The following is a 25,311-nucleotide window of genomic DNA, read 5'->3' on the forward strand; positions in this document are numbered from 1 at the left end:
GCCTGCGCGTCCGAAGCCTGTGCTCCGCAACGGGAGAGGCCACAGCAGTGAGAGGCCCGCGTACCACAAAAAAAAAAAAAAAAAAAAAAAAAGGGCAAGCAGGCAAGAACAAAAAGATCAGGAGAAGAAACCAAAGTAACTGGGAAGCAGATGGACACAAAGTAGCAGATTTAAAGCCAAAAGCCCAAGCTGGCTTTCAGTGAAGTGAGAACCGGCCCAACCTGTACTGCAGAATCCTCCTAAATTACGCAGGTGGCAGCACCAGGTTCCTCTGGAACTGGGAAAAACTAAGGAGCAGGTAAAAGCTGTGGGCGGAGCAGGAAGGCCCCAAACCTCCAAGCCCCCTCCCACCCGCAAGGTGGCTGCCCTCCCCACAGGAGTCTGGGGCCCAGATCTCCAGAAGGCCTAACCAGGCTCTGGACGGGCAGCTCACGCGGCACTGAGGCGCGAGGCCTGCACCAGCTGAAGGCTGAGACCCCCCTCTCCCGGCGGCCACAAGGGTCCCGAGACTGAAGAGTCTTCTACAGGGACTTTGACTGGCCTAAGGGTCTAAAGGAAGTGACACTGGGGGTCCTCGGCAGAGGACTGACTGGCCTAGAATTCCCGGTTCAACCTAGTTTTCCCAAAGACTCTGAAAGCACTGCTCCACTGCCGGCTTCCTTCCAGTATTGCTGTTAAGCTGGCACTCAGCTTTACCCAGCGCTAGCTGGGGATTCTGGCTCTAAGTTCAAGGCCTTTCAGACACACAAGGTCTCAAAGTTTACTTCCCGGGCAGCTTTCCTCTGGAAGCCACTAGGATGTGCTTCACTAAAGAAGGGAGTAAACCTGTGAAAAGGTAAAGATGGGGAGCAGGAAACAGGGGGTTCAATCCAGCAGAGGGGAAGCTGGGGCTCCGGCGAGGGGAAATGCCAGGACCACGATGGCGGCCAAAACAGAGCGACAAGTGTGACTCAAGGGGCAGACATCCTAAGGCTACTGGCACTAAGCCTCTGCCCCACTGAACCATCTTGTAAACCCGAGGAGGCTTGTCTGTGCTCAGCTTGGTTCACAACGCATGTGAGGCTCCCCTGCTCCCTCCACGGGCTCCCTGGGTCAGCGGAGGACACTTACCCCACAGATAACCGCCCTGACCTCTGACAAGCTGGAGGGAAGCACAGCAGCCCTGACGCAGGACAGACACCCACCCACCCCCCACCCCAACCAGATTTCGGCACACTCCCTGGTACACACTGCAGCCCACTGATACTCAGACTCCCAGGACTCCTTAACGACCTTAGCCACCGACTTCCCCAGGAAGGGGTCACGTCACGGCAGCTGAAGCCAGAACACGACTGGACAAGTTTCCTGAGGCTGCCGTATCAACACTGCACAAACAGGGGGCCTTAAACAACAGAAATGTATGTATTCCTTCTCTCATGGTTCTGGAGGCCAGAAGCCAGCCATCAAGGTGCCAGCAGGGCCGTGGTCTCTCAGAAGCTCTGGGTGGCAATCTATTCCATGTCCTTCTCTTGGCTTCTGGCGTGGCTGGCAAGGCTTGCTGCCCCTTAGCTCTGCAGACACATCACTCTAAAAGCTGCCTCAGTCATCACATGGCATGTCTCCTGTGTGTCTCTCCTCTCGTAAGGACAGAAGTCACACTGGGTTAAGGGCCCAACCTACTCCAGTGTGACCTCAGCTTAACTACTTATACCTGCAAAGGCCCTATCTCCACATGAGGTCACATTCACTGGCATCAGGGGCCAGGACTTCAATATACACTTTTGGGGACGCAATTCAATCTACATCAGTGACCCAAAAAGCCCGTCAAGCTTATCTTCTCCTGGAAGCCTTCATCTAATAGCAGCAATTTCCTTACACAGCTCCATCTGTGCTTCCTACTTAGTTTTCACAACAAACAAACAAACAACTAAAAGTACACTGTTTAGGGATAAAGATGTTAAAAAGGCAGAGGAATGATTAACACTGAAAGTCGGAAAGTGGCTCCCTCTGGGGGAGCAAGCAGTGCCCAGAAAGATCTTTAAGGTGTTTTTAATGCCGTGTCTTAACCCAGGAGCTAGATTCATAGTTATTTATCTTATTAACCTCTAAATTATATCCATATGTTCTATGCATTCGTCTATGGGTACGATGCATTTCATACTTTTAAAAATTAAGTATAAGGATTAAAAAGACAAACCTATGAGAACAAAGAAGGGGTGAGCAGATGACAGCAATGAAAGCATATGAGTAACTGGCAAGTGACTAAGACCAGCAGAGCCAAAACCTAAGGCAGTGGTGAGGACAGGCCAGAGCCGGTGCCTCAGGACAACGGAGCAACGGGGGCATCAGGTCCCGCTGAAGTTGAGGGTGAGCAGGGTGGCTATGGACTGAGCGTCTCTTTAGTTAAGAGGTTAAAGCTCCAATGACACCTCTGCCATTCACATCCATAAACGACTCCTCCCTCCAGGGGCAGGCTAGGCTCTGGCGGCTCCAAAGAGATTCTGAGGAAGCCAAGGGTGGAAGCTCTGTCCTGAAAACAGGGAAATTCAGGTGAAGCTTAACCACAGCGTGGTCAGCTCCTGGTGCTCCCTATGAGGCTTCTAGGATGCAGGCAGGCAGGTTACTACTTCCCAGGAAACGAAAGCTGGGAAATAGGGAAATAAAGAAAATTAAGGGGATCCAGCTACAGCAAGGGTCTTTGGCAACTACAGACCCCACAGGCCAAATTCAGCCTGCTTTTGTAAATACATGTTATTGGCATACAGCGACGCCCATTCATCATGTATCATGTACGCTGCTCTCACACTGCACAGCAGGGCTGGCCTGCAAAGCCACAGCTACTCACTATCTGACCCTTTACGGAAAAGGCTTGCAAATCTCTGGTCTAGAGCATCCAACTTCCAAACAACAGGGGTGCTCTAAAGAGACAAACCAGAGAAAATAGAAGCTAGGAAATTCCAGAACTCAAGAAGGAGCGTTTCAGGGACTTCCCTGGTGGTCCAGTGGCTACGACTCTGCACTCTCTATGCAGGGGGCCTGGGTTCAATCCCTGGTCAGGGAACTAGATCAAGCATACCATAACTAAAGATCCTGCATGTCGCAAAGAAGATCCCACGTGCCACAACTAAGACCCAATGCAGCCAAATAAATATTATTTAAAAAAAAAAAAAAAAAAAAAAAAAGGAGGGTTTCAAATGGCAAGGCCCACAGAGCAAAGGCCCAGCCCCAGGGAAGAAAAGCCCCACATGTGGTATCATCAAAAAAAAAAAAAAAAAAAAAAAAAAGGAGCGTTTCAAATGGCAAGGCCCACAGAGCAAAGGCCCAGCCCCAGGGAAGAAAAGCCCCACATGTGGTATCATCACTGGATAATATCAGAACACTGGCAACAAAGACCGGACCCCACTAGTGTCCAAAGAAGCAGATAGGAAAATGTGCAAAGAGTCCAAACAGGCAATTCACAAACAACTAGGAAACAGGAAAAAACTTCACCTGTCATCAAAGAAATGTAAATAAAAAACAAGGCTTCATTTTACAGCCATCAGATTAGCAAAACCAGTTAAAGGATCGTTAGTAGCAAACTCCACCAAAGATACAGGAGAGAAGCCGTCTTGCTCCTGCCGTGGGAAGGCGGATTCCAAACATTTCTGGGTGGAATCAACTGTTCCCGGGAGCGCTCACACACAGGCATCCTCCGGCCACGCTGACACACACTGACCCCAGCTGCTCTTTCTACAGGGTGTCACCTAACTACACAGATGTCCACACGCCTTCACTCCTGCTCAGCTTAGTGTCCAGTATGCTGTATGTCCTCAACAAACCTGTCCATCAAAGCCATGACCCAAACCATGTACAGCCACCCTCAGGGGCTAAGAGATACAAAGAAAACATCTAGGTTCCTTCTGGAATCCCCAAAAGGAAAACAAAAATCCAAACTCAGATGTATGAAAGGATGTTCATATTGGACAAATAAAAAAAAAAATACAGCCCAGCCATTTTTGTACCTCTCTCCCTTGCTGCTTTCTTCCACATGCCCACGTGCTCCTTGGAGCTGCGGCCCCAGGAGTTGGAGAGTGAGGCCAACACTTACCTGGTACCGGTCAAGGATTCTGAAGTCCTGACAGGTCGTCCTGTACATGGCTTGTCCAGCTGGAAGCCTGGAAACTCCTTCTTTGGCCCCATAAATCCCGTCCACTAACAGGAGCGCGGCATTCACAACCTGATCCAGGTCAAAGAGCGGCAGCCCCCGGTCCCTCTTCGCCTGCCGGACAATCAGCTTCCGCTTCAGCCGCCGGGCCTCCGGGGTCATGGCCACGGCCCCAGGACAGGCTTCCAGCCGCTTGAGGAGCAGCTTCTCCTCGTAGATGCTCACGGGGGTGAAGCTGGGCCCTTTGGGCTTCCGGTCCTTCTCCAGCACAGGCTTCCTCTTCTCTCGAGCCCTTGCTTGCAAGGATGTGTTGGAGTCTGTGTCCTCGCTGTCGAGGTCCATCCTGTCGGGCTTCTCCTCCTCGCTCTCCACCTCCTGCTTGATCTGCTCAGGGGCTCTGACCTTCTTCCTGCCTCCAACCCCCGGCCCCGAGGCGGCCGAGCCGGGAGGGGGCGGGATGTACTCCATCCCGGGGTCGATGACACCGTCGCCTTCCATCTCATCGTCATCTGCGCAGAGCAGAAAGCAGGAGGGGAATGCAGACCCGCCGCCCACAGGGACAGCGCACACACTGCCATCAGGGCCACACACAACCCAAGAGACCCGAGGACGGGCCGTCTTACCGTGAAACAAGGCTTGTGGCGGCATCACGTCTGGAATCAGATCGGCTTCTGAGAGCAGGCTGGGCGTGGCTGAGTGAGAGGCGGGGGTCCCAGGGGCAGAGAAATCCAGAGACGGGGAAGGAGATGGGCTTGTCAGCGGGGTGCGGTCGGAGGAGCTCAGGGACGAGAAGTCGATCACTTCTCCTTTTTCCAGAATCACATCAGGCCTACGTCCTCGGCTGATGAACTTCACAGGCGTCGAGGAGGTGCTGCGGTCAAGAAAGCCAGCCGCCTCTTTCTGGGCTCTCCGGATGTCCTTCGCTTCCTGAGTGCGAGACCTTTTCTCTTTCAATTCCATGGCAGATTCCACAGGATTCCGACTCACCCGCTTTCTAAGTCCCTCGACAGTAATGATGGGATCTAAAGTTGGTTTCGAGGCTGCTGGAAAAGAATATCTAGATTTTTTAACAGCTGTTCAACGTTACCTGCTGCTTCTACCTTATTGTGACTCTGCTTCCACGTTTGAAAGAGAAAAATGTTCAATGAATGCCCTAAACTAAGATTTAGATTTCTCTTCACCAGGAAAAAGGAATTATAATGCAAATGTAAACACTTCTGCACCTTCTCCTACTGGAATTGGTAAACGTTAAAAGTTTGATAATGCTCAGAGAGTGTAGGGGGAAAATGGATAGTTCATGCCTTTGTGATAGGGCATAAATTTTATTACAACTTTTTGGAGGGTAATTTGGCAATATGATTAAAATTTTGAATAAATATGCCCTTTGATACAGCAACCTATTTCCAGGAATTTCTCACAAAAAATTGGCAAATGTGTGTAATTATAGTGTTGTTTAAATACCAAAAAAGGACAGAAATAACCAAAACGTCCATCAATAGGGTAAAGGTTTAATAAATTATCACATAGCCATTCAATGGGATGCAATGAAATAAAAGAAAATAGGGTAGATCTGCATGTGCCGTCATGGGAAGATGGCCAATGTATACTGGTAAGTGGGGAAAAAATGGAGAACAAGTAATACAGTATGAATCAGTTTATGGGGTTTTTTTAAGTAAAAAAAAAATGCTGCAATATGCAGAGGACTTCTGAAAGCTTCACAAGAGACAGCAGTGGCTCCGCTGGAGTGAAGCTGCAGGCAGGGTGGGCATGTGGGGAACTTTCAGACTTTACACCTTCAATACTATGAGATTTGTTTCCAATTATATTTTTAAAAATTTAAAAGGTCATTAAAAACTTTTCAGATAAAAAAAATCAGATCAATGTGTGATATAAGGAGCTACTGTTAATTTTTTATAAGTATGAAAATGGCATTATGGTTAGGCGACAAAAGAGAGTCCTTATGGATAAGAGATAAATCATGAAATATTTAAGAAGGAAGTGCTGATGCCTGGCAGTTGCTTGTAAATAATCCGAGGGTGGGGATGTGTGGAGGGTTGGGAGAAAGGACCCAGGGGCCAAGATAAAATGAGATTGGGACGTCCCAGGTGGTCCAGTGGTTAAGAATCCGCCTTCCAATGCAGGGGACGAGGGTTTGATCCCTGGTCGGGGAACTAAGATCCCACATGCTGAGGGGGAACTAAGACCCGCAACTAAGACCCAACACAGCCAAATAAATAAATAAATATTTAAAACAAACAAACAAAAACCAAGATTGTCAGTGTTAACTGCTGAAGTGAAGACAAAGGTACCAGGGAATTCACTATATTACTTCCCATTTGTATATTTAAAATTTTCCATACTAAAAAGATTAAAACCATAAATAAACAGATTGGAAATAGAGAACCTTTCAGATACTAAAGGAAATTTATTAAACTGGGAACTTGATTAGGCAGTTATAAAACATTTTTTGTATAATATTTATTTATGGCATAAAAAACTGTGTTAGAACAAAACTGTGGGGCAGAGCAGCTCTGGGGAGGCAAGGGCTCCCTCCATGCCTGGTCAAAGCAGATTGTCTACACTGGCACCTCTCAGCTCACGACAGTACCTTTCACTTTCAGAGTGGAGATGGACAGCTTCTCTCCCTCGGGTTTCAGGGTAGGGGGCCTGTTGTGGACGAGCTTCCACCATCCCGGTTCTCCAAATTCCTGGGCTCCCGAGCGGAAGTACATGGGGCTCCCCACGCTAAGGCAGCCCGCCACCGTGCTCCACCAGGTGGAGGTCTTTTTCCTGGAGAGTCCAAGAATTTAAAAATTATTGGCTTTTCAACTCTATCCTTACACAGACAGTGCAGTCTCTGCCGCCAAGTCTGTGATAGGCTATGGAACTTCCCCTCTTTGAAGGAACAGAGCACACTGGATAAGGGAGAGGCTTGGGGTTCTGGCGTGGCTTCAAATCCCAGCTCCATCACCTTCTAGCTGCCTCAGTTTCTTCATCTTTAAAATTAGAATAGAACGTTCAAGACTGCTGTGGCAATTAAATGAAGTTAATTCAAACAAAGCTCATAAAACACTTCTTATCCATGATTATGGAGTTCTACAGGCTAATTTTATTTAACTTGAGCTGCTTTTATGTATGAGTTAAACACAACTCTCAGGAAAGAAAGCAGGAGAGTCATTAGCCCTGGTCAACAGTTCATTTTACCCGTGGAGGAGGATGCATCCCTCAGTCTGCTACCTGCCTTCGCATAGTAGAGTAGGAATAAAACTATATGGTATGTCCCACAAACACAGCGTTGAACCTTGGGGGAATTACCAACTCTGACCAACCCCCCCCCCCCCACAAAATACAGCAAGCGTTTCAAAATAACTACACAACAGTGTATACAACAAAAATTTTAAATGATATGTAAAATGTCAACTATTCAGGTTCCTGGTAAAAGTGCTTTTTTAAGGAAACTGTTCTATTTCCACCTTGAAAACATAAATCAATGACCAGAAACCCTAAAGAACATATTTTCATAAGAAAGTCAGTCTAACAGATGAAAAATACTGCTAGGGAGGCAAGGGAAAAAAAGTATCCTTAGGAACAGAGATGTACTAGAAAAATACAGACAAACCAAAAGAACCCCACAAAAAACAAAAAAACTTTATAAAGGCATGAGCACATATCTGAGACAGGAGAATGACCCCCAGCATTCTGGGTCAGAGCAGAACGAGGTTTCACCTCGTTCCGACCTTTCCAGGCCCCCCTCCTGTTGCCCAGCAGTCTGACCAGAACGAACCCATCCCACTTGCTTTCTTACACTGCCCAGCACTGTCCCACAGGTCCCTTGGCATCTGTTCACTTTTCTTCCCATTGTCCTATTTGGCTTTGAATCCCTCTGGTGAACTTTCCATTTCAGTTATTGTACTTTTCAGCTCCAGGACTTCTTATCTCTTTACTGATATTTCTGTTTTGTCCATACATCGCTTCCCTGATGCTAGTTTATTTTTTTCCTTTGAATGGGCAATACTTCCCTTGTTCCTTGTGTTCCTTGCGTTTTGCTGACAGTGGACATTTGACTCTCACACTGTGTCTGGACACCAGACTCTCCTCCCTCCCCGGGGTTTACCGGTGTTTGACAGCTGCAGGCTGTCTCTGTGCCAAAGATCAGCCAGAGCAGAAACTCAAGGTCCTCTCAGCTCATGTCTAAGCCTGTGCCTCCCCCTGGACACGCAGGGTGGCTAATTCCCCTGTATATGTGGTTGCTTTTGAATGTCTTAGTCTTCAACGTCTGGCTCCAAAAAGGGGACAAAGAGGAAAGTGAAAGTGGGGAGGTAGGTGCCAGCCCTAAGTCCCTTTAAAGTCACCTCAGCCAGACGGGAAGGGGCTTGCAACAATGGAGGAGGTGCAACAGCAAAGGCCGCCCATGCCTTTATCAGCACCTCTGTGATCAGAAGCTGCAGTCAGTGATCAGCACAGATATGGTATTTGGAGGACAGCATCCTTTGTGTCCACCCCGGATCCCATACTGCGTGTAAGCTGCTCCAGGAATATGTGCATGGCTGTCTGCCACAGTTAAAACTGACCAATACTGATTGTAATTTATGGTCCAAGGGTTCCTCTGGAAGTTGCAAGCCTTCAGCTGACTCCAGAGTTCCAATAAAGTTACACTGGATTCTGCCAATGCAACTGCTACCTAGGTGGGCAGACAGATTACTGGTGCTTCCTACTCTGCCATCTTCCCAGAACCCTCATCATACAGGCATAGCTCATGTTACTGCACTTCACAGATACTGTGTTTTTTAAAAACTGAAGGTTTGTGGTAACCCTGAATCAAGCAAGTCTATCGGTGCCATTTTTCCAAAAACATCTACTCACTTCATGTCTCTGTGTCATATTTTAGATATTGTATTATTTCAAAGTTTGCCATTATTATTGTATTTGTTATGGTGATCTGTGATCGGTGACTTCTGATGTTACTCCTACAACTTGCTGAAGTTCAGACGATGGTTAGCATCTTTTAGCAATAAAGTTTTTTTTTTTATTTATTTTTTATTTTGGGCTGCGTTGGGTCTTTGTTGCTGTGTGTGGGCTTTCTCTAGTTGCGGCGAGCGGGGTCTATTCTTTGTTGCGGTGCACTCATTGCGGTGGCTTCTCTTGTTGCAGAGCACAGGCTCTAGGCGTGCAGGCTTCAGTAGTTGCGGCTTGTGAGTTCTAGAGCACAGGATCAGTAGTTGTGGTGCACGGGCTTAGCTGCTCCGCAGCATGTGGAATCTTCCCAGACCAGGGTTCGAACCCATGTCCCCTGCATTGGCAGGCGGATTCTTAACCACTGAGACCCAGGGAAGCCCAAGTATTTTTTAATTAAGGTGTGTACACTGTTTTTTTAAAAATAATGCTATGCATACTTAACAGACTACAGTATAATGTGAACATAACTTTTATATGCAGTGGGAAATCAAAAATTCATGTGACTCACTTTATTGTGATATTTGCTTTACAACAGCAGTCTGGAACTGAACATGCAACATCTCTGAGATATGCCTGTATAATATTTTTAATTTTAAATACTATGAATGTGTTTTATCATATTTCACCAAACGTAAGATCCACTGACTTTAAGACACACCGTTTTGTGTACAAGGAAAACTAGCTATCAAGTAAGCTATGATACACCATCATTTCTAAGATGTATCCACCAGCTGTCAGAGATGTCAAAGTGTGAAAGACTGTTTATCTTAAAATCAATGAAATATGGTAACAGAAAAAATATTCAAACTATTCTTCACTAATCAAAATTATAACTTTGGGAACAATTCAAGGTCAGCACTGTAAAACCAGATTAAATGACCACATATAAAATAGCAATTAAACTGTAGTAATTAAGCTTTTGTGTACTTTTTAACTTGCTTCTACAATAGGTACATAAAGTTATTTAGGTTAGCCCTTAATAAACCTTTATACATTTAAACCTTGATAAAATATTAAGGACATATAAAATCTGAAAGAAAATGTATTCAAATTTAAAACTTCATTATACAGTATACTATTCTCTCAGATCCTATGGCAAATGAGAAATGGTTAACATTAAGAATTTTAAAGTATGCTCCATGGATAGCAGACTGTAAATCTTTAGCAGCTATGAGAAGTGTTTAATTGCGGAGGCAGTGAGTCTGTGTTTTCATACATGGACACATCTGAGCACTGGAGACCACCTCGGGTGAGTGGTTTCAGGGCTTTTCCAATCATTGATGCTTAAAGCAGAGTTCCCAAAGGGAAGGACAGCACTGAGGCAGGAAACTGAGTGCCAAGGAGTCACAGAGTAATTTTTAATTCTCTTTCACTCCTCTGGTTAGATCAAGGAGAAAGTTAGTTGCTTTAAATTCTCACTAACACACAGTCTCCCTTTTTGATCAAGAAAGAGGCCTCACAAAAAACTCATACAGTTCAACATCAAAAAACTGAACAATCCGATTAAAACATGGGCAGAAGATCTGAAAAGACATTTTTCCAAATAAGACATACAGATGGCCAACAGGTACATGAAAAGGGGCTCAGCATCACTAATCATCAGGGACATGCAAATCAAAATCACAATGAGCTATCACCTCACACCTGTGAGAATGGCTATGATTAAACAGACAACAAATAACAAATATTGGTGAGGATGTAGAGAAAAGGGAACCCTTGTGCACTACTGGTGGGAATGTAAATTGGTGTAGCCAATGGAGGGTCCTCAGAAAATTAAAAACAGAACTACCATATGATCTAGCAATTCCACTCCTGGGTACTTACCCGAAGAAAACAAAACACTAATTTGAACAGATATATGCACCCCTATGTTCACTGCAGCATTATTTACAATAGCCAAGACACGGAAGCAACCCAAGTGCCCATCAATAGATAAAAGGATAAAGAAGATGTGAGGGGGAGACCTTCAAGGTGGTGGAGGAGTAAGACGTGGAGATCACCTTCCTCCCCACAAATACATCAAAAAAACAATTACATGTGGAACAACTCCTACAGAACACCAACTGAATGCTGGCAGAAGACATCAGACTTCCCAAAAGCCAAGAAAACCCCTACATACCTGGGTAGGGCAAAAGAAAAAACAAGAGACAAAAGAATAGGGAGAGGACCTTTGCCTCTGGGAGGGAGCTGTGAATGAGGAAAAGTTTCCACATACTAGGAAGCCCCTTCGCGGGTGGAGAATGGGGGTGGCGGACGGGGGTAGCTTCGAAGCCACAGAGGAGAGCACAGCAACAGGGGTGCAGAGGGCAAAGCAGAGAGATTTCCACACAGAGGATTGGTGCCAACCAGAACTCACCAGCCTGAGACGCCTGTCTGCTCACCCAACGGGGCGGGTGGGAGCTGGGAGTTGAGGCTTGGGCTTTGGAGGTCAGACCTCAGGGAGAGGACTGGGGTTGGCTGCGTGAAGACAACCTGAAGGGGGCCAGTGCGCCACAGCTAGCCAGGAGGGAGACCAGGAAAAAGTCTGGACCTGCCGGAGAGGCAAGAGATCATAATTTCAGAGTGCACAAGAAGGGCTTCTTGCTCTGTGTGCCCACAGACAGCAGAGCACCACCTAAGTGAGCTCCAGAGATGGTTGCAAGCTGCAGCTATCATCTCGCACCCCAGAGATAGGCATGGACCGCTACCGCTGCCGCCACTGCCACCAAGAATCCTGTGTGCAAGTGCAGGTCAATACCCATACCCCCCCGGGAGCCTGTGCAGCATGCCACTGCCAGGGTCCTGTGATCCTGGGCCAACTTCCCTGGGAGAGCACACGGCGTGCCTCAGGCTGTTGTAATATCGTGCTGGTCTCTGCTGCCACAGGCACGCCCCACGTTCCAATTATGACTACTGTACCCCTCCCTCTCCCTGGCTTGAGTGAGCAAGAGAGCCCTAGTCAGCCACTACTTTAACAGCCTCCCGTCTGGGCAGGGAACAGAGGCCTGGGGGCAGCCTACACGCAGAGGTGGGACCAAAACCAAAGCTGAACCCCAGGAGCTGTGCGAACAAAGAAGAGAAAGGGAAATTTCTCCATGCAGCCTCAGGAGCAGTGGAGTAAATCCCCTCAATCGGCTTGATAAACCCTGCATCTGTGGAATACATGCATGAAGAGACAACAAATGTTCCCAAAAACGAGGTGGTGGACTTTGGGAGCTACTGCAGTCTTGGGGTTTGCTTTCTGCATTTGATTTGTTTTTGGTGTTTTGTTTCTCTTAGTTTAGTTTTTAGTGCTTGTTTTCATTCGTGGGTTTATTGGTTTGGTTCCTATCTTCCTTTTTTTTTTGTTCTCTCTTTGTGAGTGTGAGTGTGAGTGTGTGTGTGTGTGTGTGTGTGTATGTTTCTTTGTGTGATTTTGTCTGTTTAGTTATTTTTTATTTTTTTGGCTGTGTTGGGTCTTTGTTGCTGTGTGCGGGCTTTCTCTAGTTGTGGCGAGCAGGGGCTACTCTTCATTGCAGTACATGGTGGCTTCTCTTGTTGCAGAGCACGGGCTCTAGGGGCATGGGCTTCAGTAGCTGTTGGGTGTGAGCTCAGTAGTTGTGGCTTGCGGGCTCTAGAGCGCAGGCTCAGTACTTGTGGCGCACAGGCTTAGTTGCTCTGTGGCACGTGGAATCTTCCCAGACCAGGGATTGAACCCACGTCCCCTGTACTGGCAGGCAGATTCTTAACCACTGCACCACGAGGGAAGTCCCTTGTCTGTTTAGTTTTGCTTTTACCATTTGTTTTGGGGTTCTGTTTTTTATTTTTTTCTTTCTTCCTTTTCTTCTGTGCTGTGAAGCTGGCAGGGTCTTGGTGCTTCGGCCGGGTGTTGGGCCTGAGCCTGTGAGGTGGGAGAGCCGAGTCCAGGACACTGGACCACCGGAGACTCCTGGCCCCACGTAATATTAATTGGAGAGAGCTCTCCCAGAGATCTCTGTCTCAACACTAAGACTCAGCTCCAGTGCTGGATGCCCCATACTAAACAACTAGCAAGACAGGAACACAACCCCACCCATTAGAAGAGAGGCTGCCTAAAGTCGTACTAAGTTCATAGACACCCCAAAACACATCATCGGATGAGGCCCTGCCCAAAGAGCAACAAGATCCAGCCCCACCCACCAGAACACAGGAACCAGTCCCACCCCACCAGGAAGCATACCCAAGCCACTGAACCAACCTCACCCAATGGGGGCAGATGCCAGAAATAAGACGAACTACGAACCTGCAGCCTGCAAAAAGGAGACCCCAAACACAGTAAGTTAAACAAAATGAGAAAACAGAGAAATATGCAGCAGATGAGGGAGCAAGGTAAAAACCCACCAGATCAAACAAATGAAGAGGAAATAGGCAGACTACCTGAAAAAGAATTCAGAGTAATGATAGTAAAGATGATCCAAAAATCTTGGAAATCGAATGGAGAAAATTCAAGAAACGTTTAACAAAGATCTAGAAGAACTAAAGAGCAAACAAACAATGATCAACAACACAATAAATGAAATGAAAAATACTCTAGAAGGAATCAATAGCAGAAAAACTGAAGCAGAAGAATGGAGAATACTGGAAATAACTTCCGCAGAGCAGAATAAAGAAAAAGAATGAAAAGAATTGAGAACACTCTCAGAGCCCTCTGGGAAAACATTAAATGCACCAACATTCGAACTATAGAGGTCCCAGAAGAAGAAGAGAAAAAGAAAGAGTCTGAGAAAACATCTGAAGAGGTTATAGTCGAAAACTTCCCTAACGTGGCAAAGGAAATAGTCAGTCAAATCCAAGAAGCGCAGAGTCCCATACAGGAAACACGCCAAAAGACATATTAATCAAACTATCAAAAATTAAATACAAAGAAAAAATATTAAAAGCAGCAAGGGAAAAGCAACAAATAACATACAAGGGAATCCCCATAAGGTTAACAGCTGATCTTTCGGCAGAAACTCTGCAAGCCAGAAGGGAGTGGCAGGACATGTTTAAAGTGATGAAAAGGAAAAAACTACAACCAAGATTACTCTACCCAGCAAGGATCTCATTCAGATTTGAAGGACAAATTAAAACTTTTAAGACAAGCAAAAGTTAAGAGAATTCAGCACCACCAAACCAGCTTTACAACAAAAGCTAAAGGAACTTCTCTAGGCAGGAAATACAAGAGAAGGAACAGACCTACAAAAACAAACCCAAAACAATTAAGAAAATGGTAATAGGAACATGCATATTGATAATTACCTTAAATGTAAATGGATTAAATGCTCCAACCAAAAGACACAGATTGGCTGAATGGATACAAAAACAAGACCCGTACAGATGATGCCTAAAAGAGACCCACTTCAGACCTAGGGACATGTACAGACTGAAAATGAGGGGATAGAAAAAGATATTTCAGGCAAATGGAAATCAAAAGAAAGCTGGAGTGGGCTTCCCTGGTGGCGCAGTGGTTGAGAGTCCGCCTGCCGATGCAGGGGACATGGGTTCGTGCCCCGGTCCGGGAAGATCCCACATGCCGCAGAGCGGCTGGGCCCGTGAGCCATGGCCGCTGAGCCTGCGCGTCCGGAGCCTGTGCTCCGCAATGGGAGAGGCCACAGTAGTGAGAGGCCCACCTACCGCAAAAAAAAAAAGAAAGCTGGAATAGCAATACTCACATCAGAGAAAATAAACTTTAAAATAAAGACAAGAGACAAAGAAGGACACTACAAAATGATCAAGGGATCAATCCAAGAAGAAGATATAACAATTGTAAATATTTATGCACCCAACATAGGAGCACCTAAATACATAAGGCAAATGCTAACAGCCATAAAAAGGGAAATCGACAGTAACACAATAATAGTAGGGGCCTTTAACACCCCACTTTCACGAATGGACAGATCATCCAAAATGAAAATAAGTAAGGAAACACAAGCTTTAAATGACACATCAGACCAGATGGTTTTAATTGTTATTTATAGGACATTCCACCCCAAAACAACAGAATACACTTTCTTCTCAAGTGCACATGAAACGTTCTCCAGGATAGATCACACCTTGGGTCACAAATCAAGCCTCGGTAAATTTAAGAAAATTGAAATCGTATCAGGTATCTTTTCCAACCACAACATTATGAGACTAGATATCAATTATAGGAAAAAACTGTAAAAAATACAAACACATGGAGGCTAAACAATACACTACTAAATAACCAAGAATCACTGAAGAAATCAAAGAGGAAGTTTCAAAATAACTAGAAACAAGTGACAATGAAAACACGATGACCCAAAACCTATGGGATGCAGCAAAAGCAGTTCTAAGAGGGAAGTTTATAGCAATACAATCCTACCTGAAGAAACAAGAAAACTCTCAAATAAACAACCTAACCTTACTCCTAAAACAATTAGAGACTAAGAACAAAAACCCCCCAAAGTTAGCAGAAGGAAAGAAATCATAAAGATCAGATCAGAAATAAATGAAAAAGAAATGAAGGAAACAATAGCAAAGATCAATAAAACTAAAAGCTGCTTCTTTGAGAAAATAAACGAAATATTGATAAACCATTAGCCAGACTCATCAAGAAAAAAAGGGAGAAGAAGCAAATCAACAGAATTAGAATGAAAAAGGAGAAGTAACAACTGACACTGCAGAAATACAAAGGATCATGAGAGATTACCACAAGCAACTATATTATATGCCAATAAAATAGACAACCTGGAAGAAATGGACAAATTCTTAGAAAAGTACAACCTTCCAAGACTGAACCAGGAAGAAATAGAAAATATGAGCAGACCAATCACAAGCACTGAAATTGAAACTGGGATTAAAAATCTTCCAACAAAGAAAAGTCCAGGACCAGACGGCTTCACAGGCGAATTCTATCAAACATTTAGAGAAGAGCTAACACCTATCCTTCTCAAACTCTTCTAAAATATAGCAGAGGGAGGAACACTCCCAAACTCATTCTACTAGGCCACCATCACCCTGATACCAAAACCATACAAAGATGTCACAAAAAAAGAAAACTACAGGCCAATATCACTGATGAACATAGATGCAAAGCTCCTCAGCAAAATACTAGCCAATAGAGTCCAACAGCACATTAAAAGGATCATACAGCATGATCAAGTGGGGTTTATCCCTGGAATGCAAGGATTCTTCAGTATACACAAATTAAACAATGTGACACACCACATTAACATACTGAAGGAGAAAAACCATATGATCATCTCAATAGATGCAGAAAAAGCTTTCGACAAAATTCAACACCCATTTATGATAAAAACTCTCCAGACAGTGGGCACAGAGGGAATCTATCTCAACATAATAAAGGCCATATATGACAGACCCACAGCCAACACCGTTCTCAATGGTGAAAAACTGAGACCATTTCCTCTGAGATCAGGAACAAGACAAGGATGTCCATTCTCACCACTATTATTCAACATAGTTTTGGAAACTTTAGCCATGGCAATCAGAGAAAAAAAAAAGAAATAAAAGGAATACAAATTGGAAAAGAAGTAAAACTGTCACTGTTTGTAGATAACATGATACTATACATAGAGAATCCTAAAGATACTACCAGAAAACTACTAGAGCTAATCAATGAATTTGGTAAAGTAGCAGGATACAAAATTAATGCACAGAAATCTCTCACATTCCTATACACTAACAATGAAAAATTTGAGAGAGAAATTAAGGAAACACTCCCACTTACCATTGCAACAAAAAGAATAAAATACCTAGGAATAAACCTACCTAAGGAGAAAGGCCTGTATGCAGAAAACTATAAGACACTGATAAAAGAAATCAAAAACAATACAAACAGATGGAGAGATATACCACGTTCTTGGATTGGAAGAATCAACGCTGTGAAAATGACTATACAGCCCAAAGCAATCTACAGATTCAGTGCAATCCCTATCAAACTACCAATGGTATTTTTCACAGAACTAGAACAAAAAATTTTTACAATTTGTATGGAAATACAAAAGACTCCAAACGGCCAAAGCAATCTTGAGAAAGAAAAACAGAGCTGGAGGAATCAGCCTCCCTGACTTCAGACTATACTACAAAGCTACAGTAATCAAGACAGTATGGTACTGGCACAAAAACAGAAATATAGATCAATGGAACAGGATAGAAACCCCAAAGATACACCCACGCACCTATGGTCATCTTATCTTTGATAAAGGAGGCAAGAATATACAATGGCGAAAAGACAGCCTCTTCAGTAAGTGGTGCTGGGAAAACTGGACAGCTACATGTAAAAGAATGAAATTAGAACACTTCCCAACACCATACACAAAAATAAACTCAAAATGAATTAAAGACCGAAATGTATGGCCAGACAGTAAAAAAAACTCTTAGAAGGGGACTTCCCTGGTGGCACAGTTGTTAAGAATCCACCTGCCAATGCAGGAGACATGGGTTCGAGCCCTGGTCAGGAAGATCCCACATGCCATGGAGCAACTAAGCCTGTGCGCCACAACTACTGAGCCTGCACCCTACAGCCCGCGAGCCACAACTACTGAGCCCACATGCCACAACTACTGAAGCCCACACACCCTAGAGCCCGTGCTCAACAAGAGAAGCCACTGAAATGACAAGCCCATGCACTGCAATGAAGTGTAGCCCCCTCTCGCTGCAACCAGAGAAAGCCCACACGCAGTAACAAAGACCCAACACAGCCAAAAATAAATTAATTAATTAAAAAAAAAAACTCTTAGAGGAAAACATAGGAAGAACACTCTTTGACATAAATCACAGCAAGATCCTTTTTGACCCACCTCCTAGAGAAATAGAAATAAAAACAAACAAATGGGACCTAATGAAACTTAAAAGCTTTTGCACAGCAAAGGAAACCATAAACAAGACCAAAAGACAACCCTCAGAATGGGAGAAAATAATTGCAAACGAAGCAACTGACAAAGGATTAACCTCCAAAATATACAAGCAGCTCATGCAAGTCAATATCAAAAAAACAAACAACCCAATCCAAAAATAGGCAGAAGATCTAAACAGACATTTCTCCAAAGAAGATATACAGATTGCCAACAAACACATGAAAGGACGCTCAACATCACTAATCATTAGAGAAATGCAAATCAAAACTACAATAAGGTATCACCTCACAGGGGTAAGAATGGCCATCACCAAAAAATCTACAAACAATAAATGCTGGAGAGGGTGTGGAGGAAACAGAACCCTCCTGCACTGTTGGTGGGAATGTAAATTGATACAACCACTATGGAGAACAGTATGGAGGTTCCTTAGAAAACTAAAAGTAGAACTACCATATGACCCAGCCATCCCACTACTGGGCATATACCCTGAGAAAACCGTAATTCAAAAAGAGTCATGTATCACAAAGTTCACTGCAGCACTATTTACAGTAGCCAGGACATGGAAGCAACCTAAATGTCCACTGACAGATAAATGGATAGAGAAGATGTGGCACATATATACAATGGAATATTACTCAGCCATAAAAAGAAATGAAACTGAGTTATTTGTAGTGAGGTGGATGGACCTAGAGTTTGTCATATAGAGTGAAGTAAGTCAGAAAGAGAAAAACAAATACTGTATGCTAACACATATATATGGAATCCAAAAAAAAAAAAAAAAAGGTTCTGATGAACCTAGAGGCAGGACAGGAATAAAGACGCAGACGTAGAGAATGGACTTGAGGACACGGGGAGTGGGAACGGGAAGCTGGGATGAAGTAAGAGAGTAGCACTGACATACATACATTCTCAAATGTAAAATAGATAGTTAGCAGGAAGCAGCTGCATAGAACAGAGAGATCAGCTCAGTGCTTTGTGACCACCTAGAGGGGTGGGAGGGAGATGCAAGAGGGAGGGGATATGGGGATATATGTATACATATAGCTGATTCACTTTGTTATAGAGCTGAAACTAACATAACATTGTAAAGCAATAATACTCCAATAAAGATGTGAAAAAAAAAAAGATGTGATACACACACATACACAATTGGATATTATTCAGCTATAAAAAAGAAGGAAATCTTGCCATCTGTGACAACATGTATGGACCTAGAGGGTATTACGCTAAGGGTATTATGTGAAATAAGTCAGAGAAAGACAAATACTGTATGATTTCACTTATATGTGGAAGCTGAAAAACAAAACAAATGAAGAAACAACAAAACAGCAACAGTCACAGATACAGAGAACAAACAGGTGCTTGCAAGAGGGGAGGAGGGTGGGGAGAGGGGAGAAATAGGTGAGGGAAATTAAGAAGTACAAACTTCCAGTTGCAAAATAAATAAGTCACAGGTATGAAATGTACAGTGTGGGGAAAAACAGTCAATAATTACGTAGTATCTTTGTATGGTGACGTATGGTAACTAGACGTAACGTAGTGATCAGTTTGAAATGTATGGAAATACTGAATCACTATGTTGTGTAACAGGAACTAATGTAGTGTTGTAGACCAATTATACTTCAAAAACAAACTCATAGAAAAAGACATCAGATTTTCCAGTGGTGGGGGGGATAAACTTCCAATTATAAGATAAATAAGTACTAGGGATGTACTGTACAACGTGATAAATATAATTAACACTGCTGAATGTTACACAGGAAAGCTGTTGAGAGTAAATCCTAAGAGGTCTTATCACAGGAAAAACAATCTTTTTTCTATTTATTTAATTTTATATCTATATGAGATGATGGATGTTCATTAAACTTTGTGGTCATCATTTCATGATGTATGTAAGTCAAATCATTATGCTGTACACCTTAAACTCATACAGTGCTGTATGTCGATTACATATCAATACACCTGGATGAAAAAAATATATAGATAGGATCATATGATAAAAAAAAGGAAAGAGGGTTTCAGATTGCCTTTACAGGTCATGGGATCTAGCTACAAGTCAATAGCATTGCTTTATTTTTAGTGCACTTATTTTTACAGTTTCATTCTATTTATGTAAGTGATATGGGTCTTCCACTTACCATGGTGGTGTGAAGTTTCTTTTTTTTTCAGTGACTTGATTTAAATAAGTAAACGATAATTCAAGTGATACACTAATATGGCCAAAACCACTAGTTTAATGGTTAAATTACAAGAAGCTGGAGAGTAATTAATGTCTTTCAGTAGAAGTATGGAAAAGAAAAAAAGCCTCAGCTGATGCCTCAGAACACGCTCTAGAAATGAACAAATGAAACTGAGCACCTGCTGCTAAAATATGCCAACTTGCTTAAAACAGGCAATTTAAATCCAACTTCCTCCAGAAGACAATCCACCAGGCAGAACAGCACTGAAAGATCATGAAAACCTTCCAAGATCTAATTTTATCAGTTTTTTTCCCTTCCTTGTCCCTTATAAATGGGGTGTATTAAGTTCCATAAATAGAGCTAAATCATTAAACTAAGACAACAGATTTCATTTCTTTAAGAAAAAGAACCAGTTATGCTGTCAATTCTTTTCTTAGTTCTATTTTTCAATTCTATTTTTCCCTCACAGCAGCCTGCAGAAGGTCACCCCTCCATGATTCCTCAGCAACTCTGGCAGAGCTGTGACTTCTCAGCACCCGAGAAAACGGGCTGCAAGGAGTTCCGAGTGAGGACAAGCACAAACTCCCTGCTCTGACCTTTATCGTGTCCACACCGACCCAGTTATGCAGGATTTATGAATCTCACACAGGACTTCAGAAGGCAACTAACAATCAGAATTTCAAACACCACTTCCCTAGTGGTCCAGTGGTTAAAACTCCATGCTCCCAATGCAGTGGGCCTGGGTTCAATCCCTGGTTAGGGAACTAGATCCCACATACCACAACTAAGAGCCCGCATGCCGCAACGAAGATCCAGCACAGCCAAATAAATAAATTTTTTTTTTAAAAAAAGAAAGAACCTCAAACAATCCGCCAATGCAACTGCAAACTTGCTAACCTCTAATAGCAATAAAAATCTTGCTAGATGCACATGGACCCTTAGTTAAAACATCTGGTGTGTATGTCTGTGCCCCAGCACCCGTAAGTCCGATGAACCAAGGAGGGGTCACGGAGGATAAGCACTCAGCAGCAAAGTCAAAGCATCATGATGAAAAGAGTATCAAAGGAATAAACCATATGCGTGTTAATGTGCCCAGACTTGGCCAAGCACTGTGAATACCGAATAGTATACAACGATTTCTACCTCCCAGAGTTAATAAACACAAATACTAATAATTAACCAAGAGCAACTTAAATGAGTGCAGTCAATAACTGCCGTCATTTCTCTTCTTCTGACCTCCTATAAGGCACTGATTTTAAAAGGACATAATATTCCTCTATCCTCAAATTAGTCACCTATCCAACTATTAAACTGCCTCATTTAATCAAAGTCTCTATTTTTTAACATTCTAAGAATCTGTTCAACTGTCTTCCTGCTCAGTAGAAACCAACAGTTTCCTCTGAAAGTAGGGTAAGAAGTATGGAAACCTTCCCTTGTAATTACGTAAACTTCTACTTCAATTTTTAACTTAAAGTAACAACATTTTCTGGATTAAAAATTCTCAGTAACTGCCACAAGTAATTACTCTAATTCTCTAAAGGCCTGCATTAGGCTGTCTCAAGTCTCATATACTTTATTCTTTACATCTTCATTCAAGGACAAGATTTTAAAACAATCACATTACCTATTCCCAAGCAAAAAAGTCCAATGTTTCTCAATGAAAGCGCAGATGTCTTCTTTCCACCGGAAATAGCCCTGACGCCCACTACCTTCCAGGGACAAGTTGTACATTGCCAGCATGACCACCTGAAATAGAAGCAGAATAGGCTGGGAGAAAAGCACAAACAGGTATGGTAAACTTCAGTGGGGAAGGTGTGCTGTTTTATACTCTGAGTATGAATAGAGGGGGGAAAAGGAAGGATAATATCTTGGAATATTCTCAGGATAGAATTCTACTTCCTTTTCGCTTTCCATAGATGAGCATCACTGTTCCCCTTAATCACGTGCACTTGTTCCTCCCATGTGACATGTGCAAGGCTGCTGTGTGGCTGAACTGGTGATGAGTAACTACCGCCCTAAGCAGCCCCCATCCCAGTCCCCCTCCACCACTCAAAGGCAGCTAAACACCGTGTCAACCAATGGCATCAGGAGGCCCCAGGGCCTGCTCCAGCCGGCATTTCTGACGGACGGTGCTGACCTTTACTAAATATTCCAAGCATCACCCCTGCACATATACTTTTCTAAGCTCTTTAGAGGGCAGAAACAATAGACTCTCGGAATTTCAGAGCTGAAGTTAACGTGAGGTACCATCCACTCTGGGTTTAGCCTTTCTCAGCTGTGGAAACTGTTCCTGAGATGAAATCAGAATAGACAAGGGGCAGGGACCTGAAAGGCCTGGCTGCCTGGCCCATCCTCAGAGAGGAGGACACCCCCAGCTCCACATCTAATCTAACTTCGTATTTAACAGATAATGAATTCACAGCCCCAAATGGGAAAGTACTTTGCAGAAATATGAATAACACAGTCTCACTGTAAAAGACTTCACTAAAAGAGCAAAGGAAGTAAAAATCATTTTAAATCCAGCATCAAGAAATAATCTTTTAACATTTTCAGTGATTATCCTATTAGACATTTCTCTTCGCATCTAAATGCAATTTTGTAATCATAAATGGACAAGAAACTACACATGCTATTCAAAACCATGTTTTCAACCTAATAAAAATAATGATTAATTTGGGGCCAGCACAATTGAAAAGGGGACAGAACCTAAGAAAAGAATCCTTCCGTAACTCTTCTTTCCATGAGGAGCAGCCAAAAGCTGTACAGGGTCTAACAGACTGCAGTTCACGCTCCCCGACATCGATGTTCACAGCCCCAAATCCCGATGGCCCAACAGGGAGACCTACAACCACACCCTCAAAGGGGCCTGGTGATTCTGATGCTCCTACCAAGTCTCAACTTCCCCCATCCTTAAACTTGTAAAATTTGCAGACAGTCTGCCAATTAACCCCATGAACAGACTTTTCAAATCGTTCCACTCATTTTTGCATCGGGTCTGCATCAGCCAACAAACCTCTCCCTTTAAAGTTATTGTTCACAGGGAGTCGTTGTTTAACAGACACAGGATTTCACTTTGGGGAGATGAGCACTTTCTGGAGATGATGGTGGTAATGGTTGCAAAACAATGTCAATGTGCTTAATGCCACTGAACTGTATGCTTAAAGACGGTGGAAAGGGTATGCTTTGTTATGTATATACACATTTTTATAAATTTATTAATTTCTTTTTGGCTGTATTGTGTCTTTGTTGCTGTGCACAGGCTTCCTCTAGTTGCGGCAAGTGGGAGCTACTCTTCGCTGAGGTGCGTTGGCTTCTCATTGTGGTGGCTTCTCTACTGAAGCCCGCACAGGCTCTAGGCGCGCGGGCTTCAGTAGTTGTAGCACGTGGGCTCAGTAGTAGTGGCTCGCGGGCTCTAGAGTGCAGGCTCAGTAGTTGTGATAGGCTTAGTTGCTCCGCAGCATGTGGGATCTTCCCGGACCAGGGCTCAAACCCATGCCCCCTGCATTGGCAGGCTAATTCTTAACCACTGCGCCACCAGGGAAGCCCTGTTACATATATTTTACTACAATTTAAGAAAGCTATTGCTCAAGAAATACCTTAAGAAAAGGATGGAATGAGCTATTCTACCCACTCAGACTCCTAGAGTAACCTGGAAACGTGTATTCACTGTTAATCTCCGTGGCACAGACACAAGTGTGTTGTTTCATTTCCGGTACTTTGTTTTTGGAAACATTTCATGACTTTAGAAAGTTAAAATTCACATACTTACTTGCAAATAACTTTTCCTATTATCACCAAATTTACTGAGCAAACTAAAAATCCAATCATGAAGGACATGGTTTTCCCCCTCTTCTGGAATTTGTAATCTTAAAGAACGAATCCCAGTTGCGTTTCCGCTCTTACACCACCAGCCCAAGCTCATAGTAACAGGCTGGCCTTGGGAACCAGCACAGCTCCAAGGCCTTGCTCAGGCTGGCACAGCCCAGTGGGCACCTCCCAAGTATCTACTGAAGAGCATGTAGAAAGATAATGAGCGTGTCTACGACAAGAATGTAAAAACTACCCTACTTGATAGCTTCCCTACTTTTCAGACTGTTGTTCACACGTCACCAAGGAGGAGGACACAGAAAGTGTGTGGAAGGAGCCTATTAGTCACCTCATTACTGTTGGCATTTTGTAATATAAACAAGCATTTCTACTTCTTATTTTGATAAATCAACAAAGTTTAAGATTTAAAACAGCAGAAAACCCACATTCCAATTGGAATATGACATCAATAGAGTCTACTCCAGACCAACGGATCCTCTTTTAGCTCCTGCATGAGAGAGAGAGACAGAGGGAGAGAGAAAGGGGGAGGGAGAGAGAGGGAGAGAGAGGGAGAGAGAGAGGGAGGAAGGGAGGGAGAGAGGGAGAGAGGGAGAAAGACGGAGAGGGAAAGGGGGAGGGAGAGGGGGAGGAAGAGAGGGAGAGAGGGAGAAAGACGGAGAGAGGGAGAGAGAGGGAGAGAGGGAGAGAGAGGGAGAAAAAGAGATGCACCTAGAAACAATGGTCAGTACTTTTCCAAGAACCAGATGTATCTAGTCCCAGTTTTCACTTCATTATCCCAGGGTATTTATTATCCATATGTCTTTTGGAAATGAAAAATAATGTTCAAGAGATGTTAGTCTGATTAAATAAGCAAATTGAGGGCTTCCCTGGTGGCGCAGTGGTTGAGAGTCCGCCTGCCGATGCAGGGGACACAGGTTCATGCCCCGGTCCGGGAAGATCCCACATGCCGCAGAGCGGCTGGGCCCGTGAGCCATGGCCGCTGAGCCTGCGTGTCCGGAGCCTATGCTCCGCAACGGGAGAGGCCACGACAGTGACAGGCCCGCGTACCGCAAAAAAAAAGCAAATTGAGCCAATACTGACAATATATTGAGCAATATAATCAAAAGCCACTTTTTCTTTTAAAAACAATCTCCACAGAAAACTCATAGTCTTAAAAGTAACAAATTACATACATTTGCTCTTCTTCCATTTTACAATTTTATGAGAAGCTACCTGCAGGCCAAATGCAAATCTGCCTACGTGTGCAAACATCAGAATAATCTACTAATATTAATCTGAACTTGCCTAGACACAGCATCCCATGCACACTTTAAAAAAAAAAATCCCGGGCTTCCCGGGTGGCGCAGTGGTTGAGAGTCCGCCTGCCGGTGCAGGGGACGCGGGTTCGTGCCCCGGTCCGGGAGGA

The 25,311-nt window shown here is 43.9% G+C and overlaps 1 protein-coding gene across 1 annotated transcript in view; it reads right to left on the reverse strand.

The window, feature by feature from the left end:
- Window positions 1-25,311, reverse strand: part of KAT14 (lysine acetyltransferase 14) — a 40,351-nt gene that overhangs the window by 11,034 nt on the left and 4,006 nt on the right. Inside the window, exons 3-6 of the mRNA XM_007461783.1 lie at window positions 21,703-21,824; window positions 6,732-6,913; window positions 4,747-5,166; window positions 4,067-4,632 (exon numbers count right to left, since the gene is read on the reverse strand). Coding sequence (XP_007461845.1) covers window positions 4,067-4,632; window positions 4,747-5,166; window positions 6,732-6,913; window positions 21,703-21,824 — 1,290 coding nt within the window. The remainder of the gene's footprint in view (window positions 1-4,066; window positions 4,633-4,746; window positions 5,167-6,731; window positions 6,914-21,702; window positions 21,825-25,311) is intronic.

The sequence above is a fragment of the Lipotes vexillifer genome, unplaced genomic scaffold (assembly GCF_000442215.2).
Source record: "Lipotes vexillifer unplaced genomic scaffold, Lipotes_vexillifer_v1.1 scaffold285, whole genome shotgun sequence".
Classification (NCBI taxonomy): Eukaryota; Metazoa; Chordata; class Mammalia; order Artiodactyla; family Lipotidae; genus Lipotes; species Lipotes vexillifer.